At 41.9% G+C, this 27,486-nt stretch overlaps 1 protein-coding gene across 4 annotated transcripts in view; it reads left to right on the top strand.

Annotated features, from left to right (window-relative positions):
• The window catches only part of DCAF6 (DDB1 and CUL4 associated factor 6), a 1,153,281-nt gene that overhangs the window by 1,098,924 nt on the left and 26,871 nt on the right, over positions 1–27,486 (top strand). For all 4 annotated transcript variants that reach the window (XM_044288252.1, XM_044288251.1, XM_044288253.1 and 1 more), the window contains one exon: positions 8,996–9,101. In XM_044288252.1, the coding sequence (XP_044144187.1) occupies positions 8,996–9,101 (106 nt within the window). The remainder of the gene's footprint in view (positions 1–8,995; positions 9,102–27,486) is intronic.

A 27,486-nucleotide genomic window follows, 5' to 3' on the forward strand; every position in this document is an offset into this window, starting at 1 on the left:
AAGTACAGGGAGAAAGAATCGAATGAGTCACAGGTGAAAAGAACTAAAGATCCGACTTAGTTAGTGACTCATTCGATTCTTTCTTAGACTCCCTGTACAGTGTGCCCCCCCCAACACCCCAGTATAAGAAACATTGGTGGCACAGTGTGCCCCCCAACACCCCAGTATAAGAAACATTGGTGGCACAGTGTGCCCCCCCAACACCCCAGTATAAGAAACATTGGTGGCACAGTGTGCCCCCCCAACACCCCAGTATAAGAAACATTGGTGGCACAGTGTGCCCCCCCCCAACACCCCAGTATAAGAAACATTAGTGGCACAGTGTGCCCCCCCCCCCCCCAGTATAAGAAACATTGGTGGCAAAGTGGGAAGTGCCAATGAGGGTTAAAAAAATTATTTAAAAAAATTAACTCACCTCCTCCAGTTGATCGCGTAGCTGCCGGTCTCCTGTTCTTTCTTCAGGACCTGTGGTGATGTCACTGAGCTCATCACATGGTCCATTACCATGGTGATGAATCATGTGATGTATCATGTGATGAGCACAGTGATGTCACCACAGGTCCTTTGACAGGTCCTGAAGAAAGAACAGGAGACGATCAATTGGAGGAGGTGAGTTAATTATTTTTATTTTTTTTAACCCTCATTGGCACTGCCCACTGCGCCACCAATGTTCATTATATTGAGGGGGGGGCACTGCGCCACCAATGTTTATTATACTGGGGTGTTGGGGGGGTGCACACTGCGCCACCAATGTTCATTATATTGAGGGGGGGGCACTGCACCACCAATGTTTATTATACTGGGGTGTTGGGGGGTGCGCACTGCGCCACCAATGTTTATTATATTGAGGGGGCACACTGCGCCACCAATGTTTATTATACTGGGGTGTTGGGGGGGTGCGCACTGCGCCACCAATGTTTCTTATATTGGGGGGGGCACTGCGCCACCAATGTTTATTATACTGGGGTGTTGGGGGGTGCGCACTGCGCCACCAATGTTTATTATATTGGGGGAGCACACTGCACCACCAATGTTTATCATACTGGGGTGATGGGGGGGCGCACTGCGCCGCCAATGTTAATTATATTGACCTTCTACTATGCATTCTGTATTAAAGAATGCTATTATTTTCCCTTAGAACCATGTTATAAGGGAAAATAATACAGTGAATAGACTTTCATCCTAGCAACCATGCGTGAAAATCTCACCGCATCCGCACTTGCTTGCGGATGCTTGCGATTTTCACGCAGCCCCATTAGCTTCTATGGGGCCTGCGTTGCGTGAAAAACGCACAACATAGAGCATGCTGCGATTTTCACGCAGCGCACAAGTGATGTGTGAAAATCACCCCTCATGTGCACAGCCCCATAGAAGTGAATGGGTCCGGATTTAGTGCGGGTGCATTCCGGTATTTTGAATGCCAGATCCGGCACTAATACATTCCTATGGGAAAAAATGCTGGATCCGGCATTCAGGCAAATCTTCAGTATTTTTCACCGGAGATAAAAGCGTAGCATTCTGCGGTTTTATCTTTTGCCTGATCAGTCAAAGTGACTGAACTGAAGACCTCCTGATGCATCCTGAACGGATCGCTCTCCATTCAGAATGCATGGGGATGAAACTGATCAGTTCCTTTCCGGTATTGAGCCCCTAGGACGGAACTCTATGCCGGAAAAGAAAAACACTAGTGTGAAAGTACCCTAAAATATTAAGTTTAAATCCCCCCTTTCCCAATTTTACATATAAAATATATAAAGAATAAATAAACATATTACATAGTGCTGTCCAAACGATTAAATTATTAAAAAATATCTCCTATGCGGTGAGCATTCACCATTTTTTAGTCATCTTGTCACCCCAAAAAATAGGATAAGACTGTTCTATTATGGGCCGAACATTTCAGAAAATGCGAAATGCACGCAGCTTTTTTTTGTGTTGTTTTATTTATTTTTTGCGCGGTATTGAGTATCGCAATACTTTTTTATGGTGATGAAAGCGAATCAAAATTTTGGTATCAAAACAACCCTATGCCGATCTGATCGGAGTAGCGTTGTCACGATACCAAAATTTTGATTCGATTTCGATTTGGCGACTAAAAATTTGATTTGGCTCCTAAATTTTTCAGTTCAGGAGCCAATGGCTACCAGGAATTTGTTTTAGTCTGGAGCACTCTGTGCCCGTGTGGACAGGAGGTGTGTGTGTAAACTGTATCAACTTGACCTTACCTGCTCCTCTGGAGGGCGTAACGTCACGTTTTGGTAACCCGTGACTATACCGCGTCTCGTGAGCTCGACGTAGGTGACGTCAAGCGGGCACGAGGTGTGGTGTTCATATTATCTATGTGCACTTACTTCAAAGCTGCTCTGGTGTTTATTGACACCTGTTCACATTATATATGACCAACATATCTAAAGCATCTCAAATAACAAATCTTCAGATCAATGTAAGCATTCACGCAATAAAAATACAGGACATCCGTTCATTTAGTCATCTAAATTTAGTATCCAAAATATTTCTCTAGCTCTCTCTTTAAAGATGAGCAAACCAGTTCGCAACAAAATGGGTTCATTACGAACTTTGCAAAATTTGGCTGTCAGCCGAATCGAGTATAGTGTGTAGCACCATTTTACTGCACATGTTGGTGGAAAAAAGCACTAGGGAAAAAGAAGGATGCTCACATGACAATGAGAGCAAGTGGGGGAGGGGGAAGGCTTGCCCTGATTTGCTTCCAGGCCGACAGACAGCCTGGATGAGCCAGTGCTGCAGCAGGCAGGTAGGTGCCTCAGCAGAATGAGCAGAACGGTCCTCAACCAAAAGTATGGACATATTTTTTCACCAATGTAAAAAGTTCACGGAAATGTGAATTGTCCTAAGAACTATTATGTTTGGGGTGGATTCCCTCCTGGAATGATTGAGGATCTTGTTACAAAGACGTCTCTAGCCGCTGTTACAACATCTTTCAGGTTTTGTTAGTGACACAGATATGCTATGGGACATGAAGGATTTTTTGGTCGCAGGGTAATTATAAAGGAATTACTTTTGATATTATAGCATTATATACTTCTGTTGCTCATGTTAATGATATTCAGGCTATTTATAACCATCGTAGTAATTATTCCTGTACATAATTTTTCTCCTTTGATTGTAAATATTATTTATAGGTCTAGGAGTGTCCAATGGCGGCCTGATTTTCCCCCTTCCCAAATTTGTATGTTGTTTTTTGGGAACAGAGATACAATGTTTTGAAAAAGTATTCATACACCTTGAACTTTTCCACAATTTTTCATGTTACACCCACAAACTTAAATGTGTTTTATTGTGATTTCGTATGATAGACCAACAAAAAGTAGAAACCATGTGTGAAGTCAAAAGAAAATGATACATGGTTTTCAATTTTTTTAAATAAAAATCTGGAAAGTGTGTTATGCATTTGTATTCAGCCTCCTGTACTGTGATGCCCCTAAATAAAATCCAGTCTGAACAATTGCCTTCAAAAGTCACCCAATTAGTAAATAGAGTCCATCTGTGAGTAATTTATTATCATAACTACTACTGTTCTTTGAAGGCCTCAGAGGTTTGTTAGAGAACAATAGTGATAAAACAGCATATTGAAAACCACTATTTATAATAAATGAATAAAAAACCCATCCCAGAGCACTGTTTAATCCATCATCTGAAAATGGAAGGAGTATGGCACACCTTCCAAGAAAGGGCCATCCACCTAAACTGACAGCCCAGGCAAGTTAATTAGAGAAGAAGCCAATAGGTGCATGGTCACTTGGGAGAAGCTGCAGAGATCCACAGCTCAGGTGGAAGAATCTGTCAAGTATTAGTCGTTTACTCCACAATTATGTTCTTTATGAAGGAGTGGCAAGAAGAAAGACATTTTTGAAACCAAGCCATAAGAAGTCCTGTTTGCAGTTTGCCACAAACCATGTAGTGGACACAGCAAACATGTGGAAGAATGTGCTCTAGTCAGATGAGACCAAAGTTGAACTTTTTGGCTTAAATGCAAAATGGTGTGTGTGGTGGGAAACTAACACTGCATATCACCCTCAACACACAATCGCCACTGTGAAACATGGTGGTGGCAGCATCATGCTGTGTTCTTTTCTTCAGCAGGGAAGCTGGTCAGAGTTAATGGGAAGATGGATGGAGTTAAATAGATGGCAAACCTGGAGGATTAGAGGCTGCAAAATACTTGAGACTGGGGCAGAGGTTCATCTTCTAGCAGGACAACGACCATAAACATACAGCCAGATCTACATACAAAGGAATAGTTTAGATCAAAGCATATTAATGTGTTAGGATGGCTCAGACAAAGCCCAGACATAAATCCCATCGAGAATCTGTGGCAAGACTTGAAAACTGCTGTTCACATATGCTCTCCAGCCAATCTGACTGAACTTGAGCTATTTTGCAAAGAGGAATGGGCAAAAATGTCTGCCTCTAGATGTGTAAATATGGTAGAGACATACTCCAAAAGACTTGCAGCCGTAATTACTGCAAAAGGTGATCCTACAAAGTATTGACTCAGGTGGGCTGAATACAAATGCCTGCCACAATTTCCAGATTTGTATTTATTAAAAATGTTGAAAACCATGCATCATTTTCTTTTCACTTCACACATACTTGCTACTTCATGTTCTTTTATCACATAAAATCCCAATAAAATACATTTAAGTTTGTGGATGTAATGTGAAAAAATGTGGAAAAGTTCATAGGGTGCGAATACTTTTTTAAGGCAGTGAATAACCTTTTTTGTGCATGATGTGAACTGGTAAGGACGTTATGTTGATGATGTGCTCCTTGTATGGGGAGGTGTGTCTGCGTCCATACAAGCATACATCTCGTAAATTACAATTGTTATCCACTTACCCTATATTGATCAACATCAGATCAGTGGGGGCACAACTGCAGGCATCCTGCCGATCAGCTGTAGGAAGATAGGTCATCAATATATGAAAATTAGACAACCTATTTAAACCTTTCGCTACCAGCGCCATACATGCATGCGGTGGGCGCCATTGCCGGTGGGTCTCTGCTGTTTCAAACACCAGAGACCCGCGGCTAATGATGAAAAACAGAACAACCTCCAGTATCCTAAGGGTTAAAAACAACATGGACAACTTGTGATTAATCAATCAGGTCTCGGACACCTCCGTTTTTTACTAAGAACTTTTTTGACACTCGAAGGTGAAAAATAATGCAATAGTAACCAGAAGTCTTCTGGTGGGAGAGTTTATACGACCAAGGAGAATTTCTTCAGATGTTACTACGTTTAATGTGGAGTCAGACGTAACACTGGGAGAGTCCCTTTTAGAGACAGATTTGGGTGTACTTGTAGATCATAGACTATAAAACAGCATGCAATGTCAGTCAGCCGCTTCTAAGGCTAGCAGGATATTGTCATGGACTCTTAGGACTTTAACCTCTTGGGGACACAGGGCGTACCAGGTACGCCCTGATGTCCCGGTACTTAAGGACACAGGGCGTACAGGTACGCCCTGTGTATTTCCGATCACAGCCGCAAAATCTGAAATCATTCAGCAGCCACTCTGTGACAATGCCGAGGGGGGTCCCGTGACCCCTTTCATCCCCCGTATCGGTGATTGCTGCAAACCGCAGGTCAATTCAGACCTGCTGTTTGCAGTGCTTTCGGAAGTTTCTGATCCCCGCAGTCACAAATCAGAAACTTCAAAAGACACAGATCTTTTAATTTTTAACCCCCTCCCCTGCAGCCCTTGTTGTTATGTGCCGGAGACACTAAAACATGTTTTATTTTTTCTAAAATTGTGTTATTGTGTTAAAGTAAAATAAATAAATAAACTATACATATTAGGTATCGCCACGTCTGTAAGAACCTGCTCTATAAAAATATCACATGACCTAACCCCTCAGGTAAATACCGTAAAAAAGAAATAATAAAAACAGTGTGAGCATGTTTTTGTCACCTCACATCACAAAAAGTGTGATAGCAAGCGATCAAAAAGTTATATGCCTCCCAATATAGTACCAATCAAACTGACATCTCATTTAGGAAAAAATGAGCCCCTACATAAGACATATGGCTTTCAGAATGTGGAGACACAAAAAATATTTTTTTTTCAAAAATGCTTTATTATGTAAAACTGAAACCGCCATCTCATCCCACAAAAAATGAGCCCCTACATACAGTAGGACAATCGAGCAAAAAATAAATAAATAAAAATATGGCTCACAGACTATGGAGACATTAAAGAATGATTTTTTTTGTTTCAAAAATTATATTATTGTGTGAAACCTAAATAAGTAGAAAAAGTATACATATTAGGTATCGCCGCATCCGTGAAAACCTGCTCTATAAAAATAACACATGACATAACCCCTCTGGTGAACACAGCAAAAAAATATATATATAAATACGGTGTCAAAAGCCATTTTTGTCACCTTACATCACAAAAAGTGATAGCAAGCAACCAAATAGCAAGCAACCAAAATGTCATATGCACCCCCAAGATAGTGCCGACATCTCATCCCGGAAAAAATAAGCTCCTACATAAGACAGTCACCCAAAAATATATATATATAGCTTTCAGATTGTGGATACCCCAAAAATGTATTTTTTTTTAAAATGCTTTATTATGTAAAACTGAAACAAACCCCCCAAAAAGTAGTCATATTTGGTATTCTCACGTCTGTAACAACCTGCTCTATAGAAATAGCACACTCCTTTCCCTCTATGCCCAACCGTGTGCCAGTCAGTAGTTTACAACCACATATGGGGTGTTTCTGCAAACTACAGAATCAGGGCAATAAATATTGAGTTTTGTTTGGCTGCTACTGGAAAACATTTATTAAAATTGAAAATTTGCCAAAAAATTTCAATTAGTTAAATTCATCTCCATTTGCCAATAACTCTTGTAAAATCAGTTTTGAATACCTCAAGGGGTGTAGTTTCTTACATGGGGTCACGTTTATGGAGTTTCTACTCTAGGGCTGCATCAGGGGGGCTTCGAATGGGACATGGTGTAAATAAACCAGTCCAGCAAAATCTGCCTTCCAAAAACCACATGGCACTCCTTTCCCTCTACGCCCTACCGTGTGCCTGTACAGTAGTTTACAACCAGATATGGGTTGTTTCTGCAAACTACAGAATCAGGGCAATAAATATTGAGTTTTGTTTGGCTGTTAACCCTTGCTTTGTTACTGGAAAAAATGGATTAAAAAAAAGTCGAAATTCTGGAATTTTGTCTCCATTTGTCATTAACTCTTGTGGAACACCTAAAGGGTTAATGACGTTTGTAAAATCAGTTTTTAATACCTTGAGGGGTTGAGTTTCTAGAATGGGGCCATTTTTGGGTGGTTTCTATTATATAAGCCTCACAAAGTGAGTTCAGACCTGAATTGGTCCTTAAAAAAATTTTTTTTTTCAAGATTTTCTTCTAAACTTCTAAGCCTTGTAACATCCCCAAAAAATAAAATGGCATTCCCAAAATGATCCAAACATGAAGTAGACATATGGGGAATGTAAAGTACTAACTATTTTGGAGGTATTACTATGTATTAGAGAAGTAGAGAAATTGAAACTTGGAAATCTGCTCCATTTTTTGTAAATTTGGTATTTTTTTTATAAATAAAAATGATTTTTTTTTTTACTCCATTTTACTAGTGTCATGAAGTACAATATGTGACAAAAAAACAACCTCAGAAGGCCTGGATAAGCGTTTTAAAGTTATTCACACATAAAGTGACACCGGTCAGATTTGCAAAAAATGGCATGGTTCTTAAGGTGAAAATCAGCCTGGTCCTTAAGGGGTTAATCTCTTTAAGACACTGATTCACTTCTGGGTCAGACAGAATTTACAGACACAATTTAATGGGGAGCTTACTTTGCAGAACTGCATTTTATTTGACATTTCATTTTCTTCAGTGAATACAGTGTAGTAGAAAGTATTTAATACATTTTCTTTCTTTTCATTGCTCTGTGCAACTTGTCCCTCATACATATAGGTAGCTTAATGCACTGCATGAGGTCTTTCCTATTCCTCTTGGTGCATGAAAGATCCACTCTTTTAGTCAACCAGCCCCTCCCTCTGCACAGTAATGTTTGACCTATCAATCAGATACAGTATCTTACCTTGGCATGGCTTTTTACTGAAGATATGCCGTATCTATTGCTTGGCTCGGTCAATCAACATTCAGAAAGAGGGGCAGGGTAGCTGGAGAAGTGGATCTTTCATAGCCTCAGTGATTTGAATTACTAATCTGCATACAGTTTAAAACTATTATCTTTGCACAATGGAGGCACTGTTTTAGAACTAAAAGTTAGAATTTTCTTCATGTGAGCTTAGCCTATATGTCATTACTATTGGTTTATTATTAGTGTTGGTCCTGATGTCAGGCTCCCTTTAAAGTGGTTGTCCAGGGTAAATCAGCTTTTTCCAAACAAAAATGCCTTTTGTGTCCCATGGGCTCTAAATAATACTGAAATACAGTACAAATCACATCCTCTAGACAAACAGAGTTGTTTCCGAAAAAATATATTTTAATCCTGATCAGTCCCTTTAAGGGATTAATTTAGGACTTTGGTCCATATTTACTGACTGTAAAATAGTGTAAGCCTAGACCTGCACTAGGTTTTATCACAGTGGCTCAGGCTGGATGATAAATGTGGTGCAGGGACAAATACTTTTCCAAAACTCTATACCAACTATTGGTTAGCTTTAAGAATTTTATGCCAGAATTTAGGCGCAAAATTACACATCTTAGGCTCGCCCCTCTCTAAACAAAGCTCCACCCTTTTCAACTACACCTCACCCCTTTATCAAGCTTGTCTGTAAAAAGTGTAGAAACTATAGATTCACCACATTGTGCCATTTTGCACCACTTTTTTAGACCGATTATTGATGCAGAAACATTAGTAAATCTGGGCCATTGTGTAATTCTGTATTCCAAAATGTTCATTATATTATCTTATCTGTTTTCTTTGTATGATTTTTTTTTCATTATCTAGGTTATTTCACGTAATGAATTAATGTTGGAGGAAACTCGAAACACCATTACAGTGCCTGCCTCTTTCATGCTCCGAATGTTAGCTTCACTAAACCATATCAGAGCAGGTAAGATTTCCTAATGAAAAAAAATATATATATTATTATTTTTTTTGCTTCACTATTCAGGCACATATATGGGAATCTGCAAAGCGCAATGATAAACTAATTAAACTAGGTTGTTAAAGGAATGTGCACAAAACATGATTTTAAAAGATTTAGGGGAGATGTATAAATTATACACACATGAAACGTGGAGCCGTTGGACCTTTTTGTTATTTTTCTTTTAAAGAATTAAATCAGGAACATAACCCATTCATAACCAATGGTTACATTATAATACAAAAAAAAAGGCATTTATATAAATAAGAAACAACCTAACCTTCCAACGAAACCTAACTCACTCAGCAACCTAGCCCATGCTACCGGTAGACAAGAACATTGCTTCTGTGCAAGGTCTTCAAGAGAAAAAAAAGTTGTGGGCAGTCAAACACAAACATAGGCACCACAGTTCTATTAAAACACATGAGTCAGCATCACCTTATCCAGTGGGAAAACAGAAATGTCTGCCAGCTAGTACAACAAGAGTTTCCTCTTCCCGGTCTCCTTTGCAGCAGCCAGGCTGCATCCATTTACTGCTTCTCCTGCTTAGACTCCATCTCCTCTGATCGAATCGTCAGCCATTAATAAAGGAATGTATGGCCAGAAAAAACAATAGTAGTGAGGTAGCACCCCAGCAACAAGACCAGGTCCTTTTGACAGCTCCATGTTTGTGTGTCAGCCTGTCTCCCACTCAGAAACTTATCCAACTCCTCCAGCTTCTCCTCCATGGACATCCTCCATTCCCCATTAGCAGCAGGGTAGAGTCTCTTTTCCACTCCTCCTCCCTCCTATCATATATAAAGTCAAGCTTTGCCATGCAATGTTATAGCTGATCAGTCTGGGTGAGAGTAGCCACACAGCCGATCACTTGCTAAAGTGCATCAAGCAGCAAATATCCTGCTGGCTGTCTGCCTACAAACTCCAGCTGGGTAAGGTGGTCAACAGCAATGGTTACAACATAGTGGTTGCACTGAACCTCGGGTAAATGGCACATGGCACACAACATAAACCTGGTCGTGCAATTCTTTTTAAAAAGTACATTGGCATGTGGAAGGTAAATAAATATCCGATGTAGGATAGTATGTCAAGTAAAGACAGTCTATCTGTTAGCTCAGTAGTCTCAAATAAACGTTATATTGTGAACGGAGTGTACCATGTGAGATAAAATAATACGTAGCTTTTATTAATCTCTTTTAAAATGAGTGAGACAGTGTTACTAAAATTCTTGCACACGCACTTTTGTTCGTATGGCTCTTTGCTAAAAGAAGGGGTGTCAAGTCTATTGCCCTAGTGGGGGCTAGGCGGTTTTATGATGGGAGTATCTTCTTGGCGAGATCAACAGATATTACTCCTGTACAGCTTAGCCTAATTGTCTCTGACCCTAACTCTAGTCTTGAGTGGGGAGATTGGCTAACTGGCTGTAGTCGGAGCACTTGCCCTGAAAAGAGCGACCCCCAGCTGCTGGAACCTTGGGCCTGATCTGTATATCCCTTCCTCTAATGGTTGACTGCAAGTTCTATCCGACGCGTTTCCCCATAATACAATGGTTCATTAGGGAGCGATCAGTGCAGTGGGTAGCAAACAGGTGAGTATAACAACACTTGTAGTCTCCACAGAACATAGTAGATACATGCGTTCTGCCTAAATGGAATTACCTAAGGCAGTTAAGGCAAACCTTTTACAGACCGAGTGCCCAAACTGTAACCCAAAACACACTTATTTATCGAAAAGTGCTAACACGGCAATTTAACCTGAATTCCTAAATAATGTACTTTATCATTTAGGTATAATAGCCTGCCTACATTCAATGCTCTGCCTGTGCTGCTTATAGTGTGCCTCGTGCTGATGAATGGCAGGAAAAGTCAAGGGCATATTGGTACACCACAGACTTTTTCCAGGTTGCGGGTGCCCACAGAGAGGGCTCTGAGTGCTGCCTCTGGCACCTGTGCCATGGTTTCGCCATCACTGACCTAAGGGGTTTGGATGTAGGGGCCAAGGTGCCCAGGTATTATTCCTAGATTTGGGGGAGATTATTGTAGCTGGCATATTACATTGAATATGGGTTCAAGAACGTAGTGCAAGTTCCGGAGATGGGGGTATTTTCTCTGAAGTTATTTCAGAAATTAGCCCAAATACCATATTTTTTGCCCTATAAGATGCAGAGGCCCATAAGACGCACCTAGGTTTTTGAGGAGGAAAATAAGAAAAAACATTTTTAACCAAAATGTGTGCTTTTGGTGGGTTTTCAACTAATGGTGGTCTGTGGATGATATTGATGGGGGCATCTGGGGATGGCACTGTTATGGGGGTCTGTGGATGACACTTATGGGGCATCTGGGGATGGCACTGTTATGGGGGCATCTGGGGATGGCACTGTTATGGGGGCATCTGGGGATGGCACTGTTATGGGGGCATCTGGAGATGGCACTGTTATGGGGGCATCTGGGGATGGCACTGTTATGAGGGCATCTGGGGATAGCACTGTTATGGGGGCATCTGGGGATGGCACTATTATGGTGGCATCTGGGACTAGCATGACACTGCTATGGGGGGGGGGGGGATCTGTGGAGGACACATAGCATTTTATGCTATGTGTCCTCCACAGATCCCCCCATAACTGTGTCCCTGTGGGTCGACATCTTGTTTTGTAATGGCAGCGGGGCCCGGTGCAGTCACTGTATTCTACTACACCGGGCCCAGCTCATTGTAGTAATCATAAAGGCAATGTTAATTCAACTCCTATCCAGGCTTTAGTACGATACTTACTACTAACTTGCATAGCAGGCAGGAGGCCGGGTGAGTGGGTGGGAGCTGGCAGCGTAACTCACTACGTCACGACCGCCTGCTTCATTAAACATTCACAGTGCAGGTGGAAAAGGTATGTGAACCCCTAGACTAATGACATCTCCAAGAGCTAATTGGAGTGAGGTGTCAGTCAACTGGAGTCCAATCAATGAGATGAGATTCGAGGTGTAAGTTACAGCTGCCCTGCCCTATAAAAACACACACACCAGTTCTGGGTTTGCTTTTCACAAGAAGCATTGCCTGATGTGAATGATGCCTCGCACAAAAGAGCTTTCAGAAGACCTACGATTACGAATTGTTTACTTGCATAAAGCTTGAAAGGGTTACAAAAGTATCTCCAAAAGCCTTGCTGTTCATTAGTCCATGGTAAGACAAATTGTCTATAAATGGAGTAAGTTCAGCACTGCTGCTATTCTCCCTAGGAGTGACCGTCCTGTAAAGATGACTGCAAGAGCACAGCGCAGATTGCTCAATGAGGTGAAGAAGAATCCTAGAGTGTCAGCTAAAGACTTACAAAAGTCTATGTCATATGCTAACATCCCTGTAAGCGAATCTACGATATGTAAAGCACTAAACAAGAATGGATTTCATGAAAGGATACCACAGAGGAAGCCACTGCTGTCCCAAAAAAAATTACTGTACGTTTACAGTTTGTAAAAGAGCACCTGGATGTTACACAGCAGTACTGGCAAAATATTCTGTGGACAGATGAAACCAAAATTGAGTTGTTTGGAAGAAACACACAACACTATGTGTGGAGAAAAAGAGGCACAGCACACCAACATCAAAACCTCATGGCAACTGTGAAGTATGGTGGTGGGGCCATGATGGTTTGGGGCTGCTTTGCTGCGTCAGGGCCTGGACAGATTGCTATCATCAAAGGAAAAATGAATTCCCAAGTTTATCAAGAAATTTTGCAGGAGAACTTAAGGCCATCTGTCCTCCAGCTGAAGCTCAACAGAACATGAGTGTTTCAACAGGACAACGACCCAAAGCATAGAAGTAAATCAACAACAGAATGGCTTAAAGAGAAGAAAATACGCCTTCTGGAGTGGCCCAGTCAGAGTCCTGACCTCAACCCGATTAAGATGCTGTGGCATGACCTCAAGAAAGAAATTCACACCAGACATCCCAAGAATATTGCTAAACTGGGGCGGAGCCTGACAGCAGAGCTGAATGGCCACAAGTTAGATCGCTCTGCTGTAGACTGACTGAGAAGAGGGCATTATACGCAGTATTCTTCAGCAAACATGGGTAAACCCTTGAGAGATAAATCTAGGGACAATTCGGCACACACAAAGCCTTCCTCAGGCCAGGGAGACCTGGATAAATTCGTCAAAAAGACGTCGGCGCTGCAGACTAAGAAGTCAAAGAAAATGGCGCCGCCAGACGACCCTCAACTACAGCCTGAGGCCTCAGACTCAGAAGAGGGAGAAAGCAGTGAAGCAGCTGCCCCGTCTTTGAAAGAACACCTCCGGGTCTCCAGACCTTTTATGAGCAAACTTCTCGCAGAAGCACTAGACCCAATAGTGCAGGAATTGAAAGAATATAAAAAAGATCTCCAGCATATGGGGGAACGGATAGTAGCAGTGGAAACTGCGCAGTCCGCCATCATAGAGTTTGGTTCAGCAGTAGCTCACTCTTTGGACTATACCCAAGCTCATATAAACACACTGTACACACAGTTTGAAGATCAGGACAACCGTGGCCGCCGGAACAACCTCCGACTCAAAGGTTTCCCTGAGAGCATCATGCCGGATGCCATTGAAGCCGCGTTGCTTACCTTCTTCGCCAACCTTGTCGGACAGGGTGCGACTCAGGACTTCTCTCTGGAGAGAGCTCATCGGGCGCTGAGACCGCCGCCTGGCCTTTCAGACCCGCCTAGGGACTTTATTTGCAAGCTTGTAAGCTACCAGGCTAAGGAGTGTATCATAAAAGCAGCCCACGGCAAAACTCCTTTGAAGTTTGAAGGAGCCCCGGTAGCCATTTTTCAAGATCTCTCCCCAGTCACGCTGCGCAAGAGGAGAGCGCTGAAGCCACTGCTGGAGGTATTAAAGGAGAAGAAACTCCTGTATCGCTGGCTCTTTCCATTTGGGCTACTCATAAACGCGCCAGACAAGAAGTTAATTCTCAGGTCCCATAGTGACTTATGGCAAATTTATGACCACCTAGGTATTGGAGACCAAGAGATCCAAGATTGGAACTTAGTTCAGGAGATCACAGATGTACGACCGCTGCTGCTACCTGCATCATGGATCCCAGGAAGACAAGGCAAGTCCCAGAGACAAAGGCAGAGAAAGAAGAGCGAGAATGGGACCTCGAGGAAGGAGTTCGGTGGAGATACCTGAAGTATTACCCCCTTTTAAGATGTAAAGTCAAGGACTTGAGTGTCTTTAGTACAAGGAGTGAGAGGTTATAGAGTCGCTTACAACTTAAGAGTGATAATCTTCATTGTCTTCCCCATTTTCCGTCTCCCCTTCCCCCCCCCCTTTTTTTTTACATCCACCTTCCCTCTCTTTTCCTTCCCCCCCCCCCATCCTCCCGCCTCATAGTTACACATATTGTATGCCCACTGTATATGACGCATGGTGATGTGTAAGAATGCAATGCTGGTGCGATTATCTTATTCTAAAGTATATAGTATGCGCTGCGATTCGTGCTGATTATGCTCTTCAGTTGTTGAAATATTAATATAGTAATCAGACAAAATGTTTGAGCAATAGAGATCTTTAGGTGGATAGTCATGGTTGTAGCATAATGACGCTATAGGTCCTGGTTTATTATATGGAGAGACAACTTTCACTTGCCCTTAGAGATCAATTCTCCCATGTTAACTTAGCTGCCCGACCTTCTTTGTTGGTCCTTTGGTAGACTTCCCCTTGGTAGACTTCCCCTGCCCACTAAAACCGTCTTCTATCTGGAAGATGTGTTCTATACCTCTAGTGATGGAGGATTGGCTCGCCCACTCTTACTCCCTCACATACCTTAACCGTGAGGATTCATACCCTGCATGGTTGGGAGTGGGAGTGCGTGATGCTAAGAACCTTTGTTCCGTGAATATATTTTATATTCCTTTGTTTTATCTATATGTTAATAGTTACACCCGGCAATGTGCACAATCTGTATCGGCTGCAGAGATCTGGCCTTTTTTGCGAGATAAGTCATATATGATAGTGTTATGGATCCCTTGAAGGTATCACTTAATGTGAACGGTTTAAATAGGCCACAAAAGAGAAGCAGAGTTTTTCAGATGATAAAAAAAGAGAAGGTAGATATCCTACTATTGCAAGAAACTCATTTTAGACATAATAGAATACCCCCACTTTTCACTAATATGTTTTCCACATGGACGCATAGTACCCTATACATCAGCATCTAAGGGAGTCTCAATAGGGTTTAGAAAAGGTCTCCCATTTCAAATGCAGGCACAATCAGTTGACCCGATAGGGCGTTTTGTGTTTGTAAAAGGGACACTCTTTGGTAACAAGATTACGGTTGCAAATGTGTACGCTCCAAATATGAATCAGGTCAAATGGCTAGTAGAGGTTTTACAGAAGTTACATGTGTTTAGGGAGGGAGCTCTATTGCTGGGAGGTGACTTTAACTTGGCTCTGGATCATCCTCTAGATTCCACCTCTCTTCTCCCAAGACACTCTGCTCCTCAAGTAAAAAAAAACTGAGAAAGGCTCTAGACGCTCACCAGATATCAGATGTATGGAGAGTGCTTCATCCTCAGGGAAAAGATTACACTTTTTACTCGGCAATGCATGGCACGTATAGGAGATTAGATTACATTTACCTATCAAACTACCTTCTCGAAAGAGTTGAGACAGCGAGCATAGGAACACTGTCACGGACCACGCACCAGTCTCGTTGAGAATTCACTTCCTGGGTGCCCCTCCCAAATCCTGGACTTGGAGGCTCAACGAGACCCTCTTAGAAGATGTTAAGCACAGAACACAGATAGAGGAGAAAGTAAACATGTTTTTTTAGATTAATAACGACCCGCAGATAGCCACTCCCATCACATGGGAGGCACACAAGGCTTTTGTTAGAGGGGAGTTAATTGCCTTACGGTCGTGGGTCCGTAAACAAAGGACGAAGGAGGTAGACTCAGTGATATCCCAAATATCTGTGCTTGAAAACCTTAATAAGAGACAACCCTTATGTCCATGGCAATAGGGGTTCCAAATTGCTCACGCGATTAATAAAGGGTCAAAGGGAAAAAACGCATATTGCACGCATCCAAAACAATAAAGGTGAGTCCCTGACCTCAACTCCAGCAAAAGCAAATGAATTTGCATCTTTTTACTCCACATTGTACAACTTACAAACAATAGACCCTGAGGTTAAACAAAAGAAAACTGATGCTTTCATTAACTCGGTGGAGGTTCCCAAACTTAATTCTGAGGAGGTAGATAGGTAAAAGTCCAGGGCCGGATGGTCTCCCCATAATATACTATAAAAAACTCCAGAAGATATTAATACCCCAACTCACTAAACTCTGTAATTCGCTACTGGGCGGTTCTCCTCTTCCCTCACAATCCCTGATGGCCCATATAGTAGTTCTTCATAAGGATGGGAAGGACCCAAGTAGATGCGGCAGTCATAGACCCATTTCGCTCTTGAATGCGGACGTGAAGCTAGGGGCTAAAATTCTTAGCCAAAGGATATCCAAATTTCTCCCCCGTCTACTTGGGGAGGAACAGGTGGGATTCGTGGGGGGCAGAGAGGGTAGGCATAATGTAAGTAGGATTTTTCATGCTATCTATTATGCTAGAAAGGAGAAGACTCCCTTGATACTTGTAGGGACGGACGCGGAGAAAGCCTTCGACAGAGTAAGCTGGTCATTTATGAGAGATGCTCTCCTGCACTTTGGCTTCCCCTCCGCGTTCGTCACCGCGATCTTCACTCTTTATGGAAGTTCTTCAGTCTTAGCTAATGGATACCTCTCTGCTCCCTTCGGAATCAAAAATGGGATGCGTCAAGGATGTGCCCTGTCACCCACTCTTTTTGTGCTGGCTCTGGAGATTTTCCTAAATAAAATAAGAGCGTCAGACAAAATTAAGGGTCTCCAAATAGGGTGCTACACATACTCAGTAGCAGACTTTGCCGATGACCTTCTATTATTGGTCACTAACCCAGAAGAAGCCTTACCGGAAATTATGGTATTACTTGAAGATTATGGAGAAATCTCCAATTTCAAAATTAACTATGAGAAATCAGAAATACTTAATGTCTCCATAGAGAAGAAAAGAGCAAACGACCTAGTCCCACTCTCGACATTCTAATGGCCAGGACGAGCTATAAAATTCCTGGGAACCTAAGTGCCATCCGATCCTCAGCAATTCTATAGTTTGAACTACCTTCCCTTATTTGCGAAAGATCAAAGCCTATCTCAGCTCTATTAAAATCCCATTCCTGTCTTGGCTAGGTAGGAAAAACATACTGTCTACATATGCTCTACCACAGATACTATATATACTAAGATGTCTGCCCATAAAAATTCCAGACAAGCTTTTTGCAGACTTTAGGAGTCTCTTTACTAAATTCTTGTGGGCTAGCGGAAGGCCACGTCTCTCCTATCTTCTTCTTATCAAGAAGAGGGCAGAGGGAGGTCTCTCTTTCCCTGACTTAAGAACTTACCATCATGCAATACACCTAGAAAGATGGACCGAATTAGCATACTTGTCCAATAACAAATTACACGTTGACATTTAACGCAATCTTATGGGTACAAATGCCACAAGGTACATGTGGGTTGCCAACAAAAATAGAAAGAAGCCCTTGTTCACATCTGAAATGTCTAACACTATGCTTTCTTATTGTCAGAAAACAACAGGTCTCCTGATGCATCAAAATAAGCTTTTCCCACTAGCCCCTCTTTCCGTCCTACCTTACTTTATGAGATGTAAGAGGAGTGTAAGTCAACAGTGTTGGTACAACCTTACAGAGATGAGAATCTCAAACTTGCGCAAATCTACTGACTTAGACTCCTTCATACAAGATATGATAGAGAAAATTCCGAGGCCCTTTAGGAATTCACTAGCTATAAGAGATTTGACCATCACTTTTAGAGATTACAAGAAAAAATACACTAAGGAAGCTTTAGACCCCACTTGGTTAGAAAACCATTCATTATCCTCCACCAGGCCTCCCCCGAAAATGCTGTCCTATTTATACTCCCAGCTACTCCTCGCTTCACCTCCTGAGAAACTTCTGTATTTAAAGGCGTGGGAACACGAGCTTCAGATAGCTACATTTCAGACGTAGACGTCAAATTTATCTTAGCTCATTCACATGGATTTTCCAGAAGCATTCACTTACAGGAGAACTCTTTCAAGATTCTCACGAGGTGGTATAGGACGCCGGACTTCTTACACAAAATAAACCTGATCTCTGATGATAAGTGCTGGCGATGCCTTGAAGGAAAGGGGACAATTTCACACATATGGTGGTCTTGCCCCTCCCTGAGTCTTTTCTGGGAAGAAATCGGGGAAAAGATCAACACTATATGCAACACATGCATATCATTATCGTCGGACTTAGTTTTATTGTGGAAACCCCAATTAGGTTTAACACCCTCAGCTGATATCCTACCTACACGCTTGATAGCTGCTGCGAAAAAATCCTTATACCAAGGAGATGGAAAGAAAGGGAACCTCCGAGGGTAGAAGAATGGATGGAGGAAGTTCATCACATTTGCCTCATGGAGGAACTAGTGGGATGGAATTTAGGAAATAGGGAAAAGTTCCTTAAGGTCTGGAAACCATGGCTAAATTTCCACGCAAAGAGGGTAAAGATTGATAGCGTCCTATAACACACACCTAATTTGGTACCCACGGAAAGTGACATCCACAGGCCCAAACCAGAATTGAGAAGGGTTATTAACCTTTGGGGGAATATAGCACTGATCTCATAAGTCATAGAAATATAATTCAAAGTAGATAGTTTTCCACTGGCTGAAATCGTATAGACCCTTGCCGGGGATGGTTATTTGGTTTTGAGTTGAATATATGTATTTAATACTAAATTAATATCCTGTCTCAATGTTTTGTATCCCTGATCAATATTTAGTGATAGCTTTCTGTGCTGTTTAACTGCAAGCTTGTATCTGTATTGGAAATTGTATAAACATGTCACCTTCTGTATTTACTTGAGATGATATCTAGTTCAATGATGTTGTAACATCTAAAAGTATGTTTCCATGTCAGGACTTTCTTGCATAAAGCAAGGGGTACTGCTATTATACTGCTCTTTATAAATAAAGAATTGTTAAAAAGAATATTGCTGAACTGAAACAGTTCTGTAAAGAGGAATGGTCAAGAATTACTCCTGACCGTTGTGCATGTCTGATCCGCAACTACAGGAAACATTTGGTTGAAGTTATTGCTGCCAAAGGAGGTTCAACCAGTTATTAAATCCAAGGGTTCAGCTACTTTTTCTACCTGCACTGTGAATGTTTACATGGTGTGTTCAATAAAAACATGGTAACTGTTAAGGGAGAATATTAATTACCAATATTTATGCAAATATCAATAATATTCATAAATAGGAGAAATCGTCTACTGATGACTCCACCTATATAAATAGGTGGAGTCATCAGTAGACGATTTCTCCTTAAATAAAGATATCACTATTAATTTGCCTTACACTAATCGCCAAACTAGCTGCATGCGCCTTACTGAACTAGCTACCGCTAATAAAACACACTACACAGTAGGTACAAATAACACACAATATTTATTGATACCTACGGTACACTAAATAATGACGCATACAATACACTAACAGTATAGCATTAAAAATACAGTACTAACTACACTACAAAATCCCAAATTCCACCCACAAACTTTAACTAACATACACACATACAAAAGCAGCCCACCCTTACTATCACTGGACTATCCCTAGGGGAAATAAGAAACACACACCTGCAGCAGTGAAGGGGTTATTGTACTGCTGCAGTGGCAATAGAGGGGTTAATACAAGGTGCAGGGGACTGTGGATACCAGGGCTTACTGGGACCTGCAAGGGTCACAGATACACCGGGCTGAAGGCTGCTGCAGGGGTACAGCAGGGCAGGGAGCAGGGGTTCAGGGTTGGCAAGGTAGGGGTAAATGCAGGGATAATGGGGAGGGAGGTCAGGGGTTACACCAACAGGGCTTGATGCTGCTGGGCAGGGAAGGGGTAAATGTGGTTGGCACTGCAAGGGCAGAGATGCAATGTAGTGCCAGGCTATACTAATGCTCTTCCCAGGAGATGATCCATGTCTTCTCTCCTTCTGGTGAAGTCCCCAAGAGACCTTCCCTTTGTCTTGGACTGATATATAAGTCACTCTCACGCCCCCTTCCCCCCTCCTCCACCCAAGGTGCAGGGATATGACATCATAGTGTGTGTATGACGGAATGCATGCACTCAGACTGCAGCAGATAACTGACTGGCCCCCTGAGGCTCAGGATCTGTACAGACAAACACCCATGTCATAAACAGTCCCTAAACAGAAGGTGGGGGAGCCCTGCTGGGGATGTTTGAAAAGGATCTATTGATCTTCTGAAGTGACCAGAAACTGGACAATCCAGCCATCTGTTGCCATCTCCCGCAGGAATGCAGGAGGAGGGGGCGCTGTGACTGGGGGACATAACTGGCCACATGTATAAGTACATATACATACACATAGACAATTGGGGCATATCTATATATATATTATATATACACAACTCTAATATAAGTATATATGGACATGTGTGTAAATACAGGGGCATACAGACATATCCATATATACACATATAACACTATGACCTGCCCCCCTCTGGCCATACAGGGCCTATATATATTATATATACATTGGACATATATACATATACAGTCATGTGAAAAAATTAGGACACCCTTTGAAAGCATGTGGTTTTTTGTAACATTTTTAATAAAAGGTTATTTCATCTCCGTTTCAACAATACAGAGAGATTAAAGTAATCCGACTAAACAAAGAAAACTGAAGAAAAGTCTTTTCAAGATCTTCTGTAAATGTCATTCTACAAAAATGCCTATTCTAACTGAGGAAAAAGATAGGACACCCTCACATGTATTCCCTCTTAAATTGGCTCAGATCTCACACAGGTATATCACACCAGGTGCACATAATTAGTAGATCGTTACTCTGCATGTTGAATGAGGCTTGCCCTATTTAAACCTCAGACATTTAGTTTGGTGTGCTCCTGACTGTTGAAGTGAGAGTGAGCACCATGGTGAGAGCAAAAGAGCTGTCAGAGGACTTCAGAAAAAAGATTGTAGCAGCCTATGAGTCTGGGAAGGGATTTAAAAAGATCTCAAAAGATTTTGAAATCAGCCATTCCACTGTCCGGAAGATAGTCTACAAGTGGAGGGCTTTCAAAACAACTGCCAACATGCCCAGGACTGGTCGCCCCAGCAAGTTCACCCCAAGAGCAGACCGCAAGATGCTAAAAGAGGTCTCCAAAAACCCTAAAGTGTCATCTCGAGAACTACAGCAGGCTCTGGCTACTGTTGATGTAGAAGTACATGCCTCTACAATCAGAAAGAGACTGTACAAGTTTAACTTGCATGGGAGGTGTGCAAGGAGGAAACCTTTGCTTTCCAAGAGAAACATCGAGGCCAGACTGACATTTGCCAGAGATAAAGTTGACAAAGACCAGGACTTCTGGAATAATGTTCTTTGGACAGATGAGTCCAAAATTGAATTATTTGGACACAACAGCAGAGGACATGTTTGGCGTAAACCAAACACAGCATTCCAAGAAAAGAACCTCATACCAACTGTGAAGCATGGAGGTGGAAGTGTCATGGTTTGGGGCTGCTTTGCTGCAGCAGGACCTGGTCAGCTCACCATCATAGAATCCACGATGAATTCTACTGTGTATCAGAAGGTGCTTGAAGAACATGTGAGACCATCAGTTAGAAAATTAAAGCTGAAGCGGAACTGGACCATGCAACATGACAATGACCCAAAACATACTAGTAAATCAACCAAAGATTGGCTGAAAAAGAAGAAATGGAGAGTCCTGGAATGGCCAAGTCAAAGTCCAGATTTGAATCCCATTGAGATGCTGTGGGGTGACTTGAAAAGGGCTGTACGTGCAAGAAACCCCTCAAACATCTCACAGCTGAAAAAGTTCTGCATTGAGGAGTGGGGTAAAATTTCCTCAGACCGATGTCGAAGACTGGTAGATGGCTACAAGAACCGTCTCACTGCAGTTATTTCAGCCAAAGGAGGTAACACTCGCTATTAGGGGCAAGGGTGTCCTATCTTTTTCCTCAGTTAGAATAGGCATTTTTGTAGAATGACATTTACAGAAGATCTTGAAAATACTTTTCTTCAGTTTTCTTTGTTTAGTTGGATTACTTTAATCTCTCTGTATTGTTGAAACGGAGATGAAATAACCTTTTATTAAAAATGTTACAAAAAACCACATGCTTTCAAAGGGTGTCCTAATTTTTTCACATGACTGTATATTCAAATCTAACCCTTCCCTCCACAGTAACATTTAATTTTTTGTGTGTTATTAGTTTAAGCAGACTGTGATTGTCTATTGTTGCGACTTAGATGAAGATCAGATCACATTTTATGACCAATTTGTGCAGAAATCCATATAATTTCAAAGGGTTCAAATACTTTTTTCTTGCAACTGTATATGTCTTGTGGTATGTTTTTTTATAGAGGAAATGGAATTGGTATAGTATAATAATGTCACTGTTGATTGTTGGAGGTGTTTGTAGAATTGTTGTGAGGTAATGGCACACTCTTAGATAGTTATAAAATTCTCCTTGTGGCAATGCAAAAGAGTGTTTAAGTGATTCAAAAGGAAGGACTGATTGGGTGCCTGTGAGTTGGGAGACGGTAGTGATCCCTCTCAGACGCCACTCAGAGAAGTTAATATTAAGTATAGCATTTTCTAATGTGTGGGTGGTGGAGTGTTGAATGAGAAGTGTTTTTGAGTCTCCCTGTGTCTTATGGATTTGGGTCCACAGTCTTCCCGCATGTGCTATCATGTGCTATTGTCAGTATTTTAGCACTTGGGAGACTTGGGTTCTATGTTAACCATATCAGATAATCTTTTAGTGTGCCTCAGCCTACCAAGTGAGATTCCTTTGAGCAGTCAGAGGGTCTTATCGCTTTATAATAATATTTTATGTCTGATAAGCCTACTCCCCCAGCCCTTTTTTTTCTAAACATTAAAGTTTGTGCAACTCTGGGTTTGAATTTGCCCCATATATAGTTGTTCATAATGGATTGTGCTTTCTTGAAAAAAATGTGTTAGGGACAGGGATTGGAAGAGCCCTAAATATGTAAATTAGTTTAGGAAGGCTCAGCATCTGGAATGACGCAATTCTGCCCACCCATGATATTGCTTTCATTGCAAAGTTTGATAAGTCCTTTGACATGATGGAGAGGAGGGACGCTTAATTTTTTTTTATATAAAAGGGAACATGGTGATGTAAGTTTGACTCCCAAGTAGGGCAATTCAGTAGTTCTCAGTCCAAGTCGTATAGGAACTGTAGATGTGCCACCTTTTCTTGCAGGATATTAATGGGGAGGGCTTGGGATTTAGAATTGTTTATTTTATAATAGGAGAGGGATCCAAAATGTGATATTATAATTAGGGCATGTCCCAACGAATTAAGGGGGTCTGTTAAAGTCAGAATTATATCATCTGCGTATAGTGTGATCGTGTGCGTGTGTTCGCCTATTGTAATTCCTTTAAGGTTTGGTGAGTTTCTGATGTGTTTTGCTAGTGGTTCTAAGGCGAGGGTGAATAGGAGAGGTGATGGGGGACAACCTTGTCTCGATCCATTTGTAATTTGGAATGGATCCAGTACCACCCCATTGACCTAGACTCTGGCCGAGGGGGATGAGTAGAGATTCTCAATAGCTTGCATAATCTGTCCCACAAAACCCATCCCCCGGAGGGCAGCGAAAGCCAACGACCAGTGAAGGCGGTCAAACACCTTCTCAACATCCAGGGTAACTGCAAGCATGGGGAGACCATGTTCTTCAGCATGGTTGAAAAGATTTACAATTCTTCTGGTGTTGTTGGATGCCTCTGCCACAAAACTCTGTCTTAATGAGAGGGGAGTATAGGGAACAGTCTACTAGCGATAAGTTTGGCAAAGGTTTTTATGTTTGAGTTGAGCAGGGAAATGGGATGTGTGGGATGAGTATTGTTTGGAAATGGTGATAATATTCATTACATAACCCATCTGGGCCTGGAGATTTTGCCATAGGGACCGAGGAAATCCGTTTTTTTATTTCCAAGTCAGTGATTGGTGATTTGAGAAACTCTAGTTGGGTGGGGGTGAGGACAGGGAGTGAGGCCTGTGCTAGAAAGTTTGCAACCAGTGATGAGTGATTGTCTGGTAAGGGAGTGCTATCTTTAAGATTATAGAGTCCTTTATAGTATAGGCGAAATTTTTCCGCAATGTCTCTTGGGTCTATTAGCTTGGCTTTAGTGATGGGTTGTGTTAAATGTGGTATTTTGGATTTTGACTTTTGAGTTGCCTTGCAAGTAACTGACCCGCCTTGTTGCCTTGGGAGTAGTGCCTAAATTTGAGCCTAAAAAGAGATTTGCTGTAGTTGTGGAGTAGTGTCCTTCTTAGTTTGTCTCTCTCTATTCTTAGCTCTTTGGAGCATTGGGTTGTTGGAAAGCTTTTATTAATGTTTCAAGTATTTGGGTGATTTATTTTTCTCTTAAGTTTTTTCACTTTATGACCTAGCTTAATTAAAGACCTTCTCATATATGCTTTGTGAGCCTGCCACAAGAAATATGTGTCCGAGACAGATCCGGTATTAAACTGGAAGTATTATTTTAGGCCAGTGGCAAGTTCTTCAACATATTTTGGGTTATTAAATAAAAAATTATTATTCCTCCATAAAGGAGCTCTTTGGGTTTGGAATTGTTCATTCAGGGTTATGGTCATCGGAGCATGATCGGACCACTGGATGAGACCAATATCCGTGGAGGATGTATGCATGTGGTCAACCATAAACGTATAAATATGAGAGTAAGATAAATGTGGTGGAGAGAAGAAGGTAAAGTCCTTCTCCTGACTATGCTGAGCTCTGTATGACTCTCTGTATGTAGAAATTATGATATTCCCATTTCAGATCTCCTTTTTGGGTAGGTAGAGTCCAGGGATGGGTCCATTATGGAGTTAAAATCTTCACAAATTATAACCTTTCCTTTTTTCATTTTGTTGACATGTCGCATTATTTTATGTAGGAATGATAGCTGATGTGAATAAGGCCGAATGCACACGGCCGTTTTTTACAGCCGTGAGCGGTCCGTGGAACCACGGGCTGGATTCCTGCTGAGAGCAGGAGCGCACTGCGTCATTGGTTACTATGACGTCGTGCGCTCCCTGCTGCCACCGCAATACAGTGGTGCACTGGTATAGATCATACTGTGGCGGCAGCAGGGAGCGCACGGCGTCTTAGCAACCAATGACGCTGTGCGCTCCTGCTCTCAGCAGGAATCCAGCCCGTGGTTCCACGGACCGCTCACGGCCGTTAAAAACGGTCGTGTGCATTCAGTCTTAGGCGCATAGATATTGACCAATGTTACATGATGTTGTTAATAGAGCATACCAGGATGAAGTAGCGGCCTCCAGGATTTGCTCTGGTGTCGATAGGGGTGTGAGCTACTGTGTTAGTAATAGCAATAAGGACTCCCCTGGACTTTTTACTGAAATGAGAATGCAAGATATTAGGGAAAAGACGATGGTGTACTCTAGCAGCATCATTATGCAATAGATGGGTTTCCTGGACACAGAGAACATCTTGCTTCTTTCCAAATATAGGACCTCTTTTAAGGGCAATTGAGCCACTTGGCATAACTTTGACATTATTTTAAGCCCTATACTGGTGGAAAGAAGGCTGCTTATCAGGTTCCATTGTATCTGTAAGGACACATAACTGGCAAGTTATGAAATAACGTAGAAACATATTAACTGGTTGTAACTAGAACCAAAAATGAGAAGAAAAGAAAATCAAGTCAGCTCTCAGCCGCTTACGATGTCTGTAATGTCTCGGCTGCGTGTTGCTTTAGGTACACAGCTTAACATCAAGTATAAACCGAATCCCAATGAAAGATGCGCTGGTTTGCTGAACTGATGCAATCTTTACTGAGATATAATGAACAGGAATGTGTACAATAATGTTCATATGATATGATATGGGATGATATGTGTGGTAAAACTGTGGAACAAACATAAAAAGAAAAATATAAGCATGGCTAATTCAAGCAACATACATTATACATAGCTAATACAAAAGATAGGGCCTAACTAACATGTGCTTGCTTACTACACTGAAACACACATTATCTATCTGCAATGTCTAACATCCCTCTACACAAGCTGAACTAGCAAAACCCCTTTACTCACAGGCTTTGGTGTTCGTCAGGTTTGCAATCTGTAATAGCTTTAAGATGTCCTGTGGATCTGGTCACTACAGTAGCCAGAGCTGGACTGAACAGGATATGTCCCAGCAAGCCCTAGAGAGTACAGAGAAGACCCGCCTCTAGGCTTCAAGAAAATGGAGGGTCTTAAAGAAACAGACACTACTGAGTGCCAAGCATGTAATATACATTGCAAAGGCAGCACACTCCCCACCTGGCGTACCTTTTGTTATGCCACTAACCTTTGGACAGAAGTAAAACTACTTCAGAAATTGGCCTATCATTAGTGTAGTCAAAGCTTCATGAGTGAGGCGAGTAGACCCAACCTTCAGGAGCATGGCATCCAGAATACGACGAGCTACTCCAATCATCCTCTCCCATGCTCCTCCCATATGCGATGCGTGTGGAGGATTGAAAGTCCAAGTGCATCCTTGATCTTGAAGATAGGAACCTGTTTCAGAGTCTGTAGAGATGATTTTCAACTCCTTGCAGGCCCCAATAAAGTTTGTGCCGCGGTCTGAACGAATCAATTTCGCTAGTCCTCTGATAGAGAAGAATCTTCTCAAGGCATTGATGAAACTTGAAGTGGATAAAGATTCAATCACTTCAATATGAACTGCTCTAGTACTCAGGCAAGAGAACAGAACAACCCAACGTTTACTTTCGGCACTGCCTCCTCTAGTCTTGCGAGAAGAGATGTTCCATGGTCCAAAAACGTCTAGACCTACGTGAGTGAACGGAGGATCTGAAGCAAGTCTGTCTGCAGGTAAGTTTGACATCTTCAGAACCTCAAGTTTCCCTCTAATCTTCTTACAGGTAACGCATTGGCTGATCACGCTGGAGACTAGTCTCTTACCTCCTATGATCCACAATCCTGCTGACCGCACTGCTCCTTCAGTGAAGTGTCGTCCTTGATGTGCAACTTGCTCGTGATAGTGTCTTACCAGAAGAAGAGCGATGTGATGATTCTTAGGTATGATGAAGGGATGTCTCTCTTGGATAGTCATATCCGCTGCCGACAAACGACCTCCAATTCTTAGTACTCCATCTTCATCGAGGATAGGGTTCAACTTCTTGAACGAACTGTGTCGAGAAATCTCTTCCTTTTTCAGAAG

This window comes from Bufo gargarizans, chromosome 3, assembly GCF_014858855.1.
Source record: "Bufo gargarizans isolate SCDJY-AF-19 chromosome 3, ASM1485885v1, whole genome shotgun sequence".
NCBI classification, from domain to species: domain Eukaryota; kingdom Metazoa; phylum Chordata; class Amphibia; order Anura; family Bufonidae; genus Bufo; species Bufo gargarizans.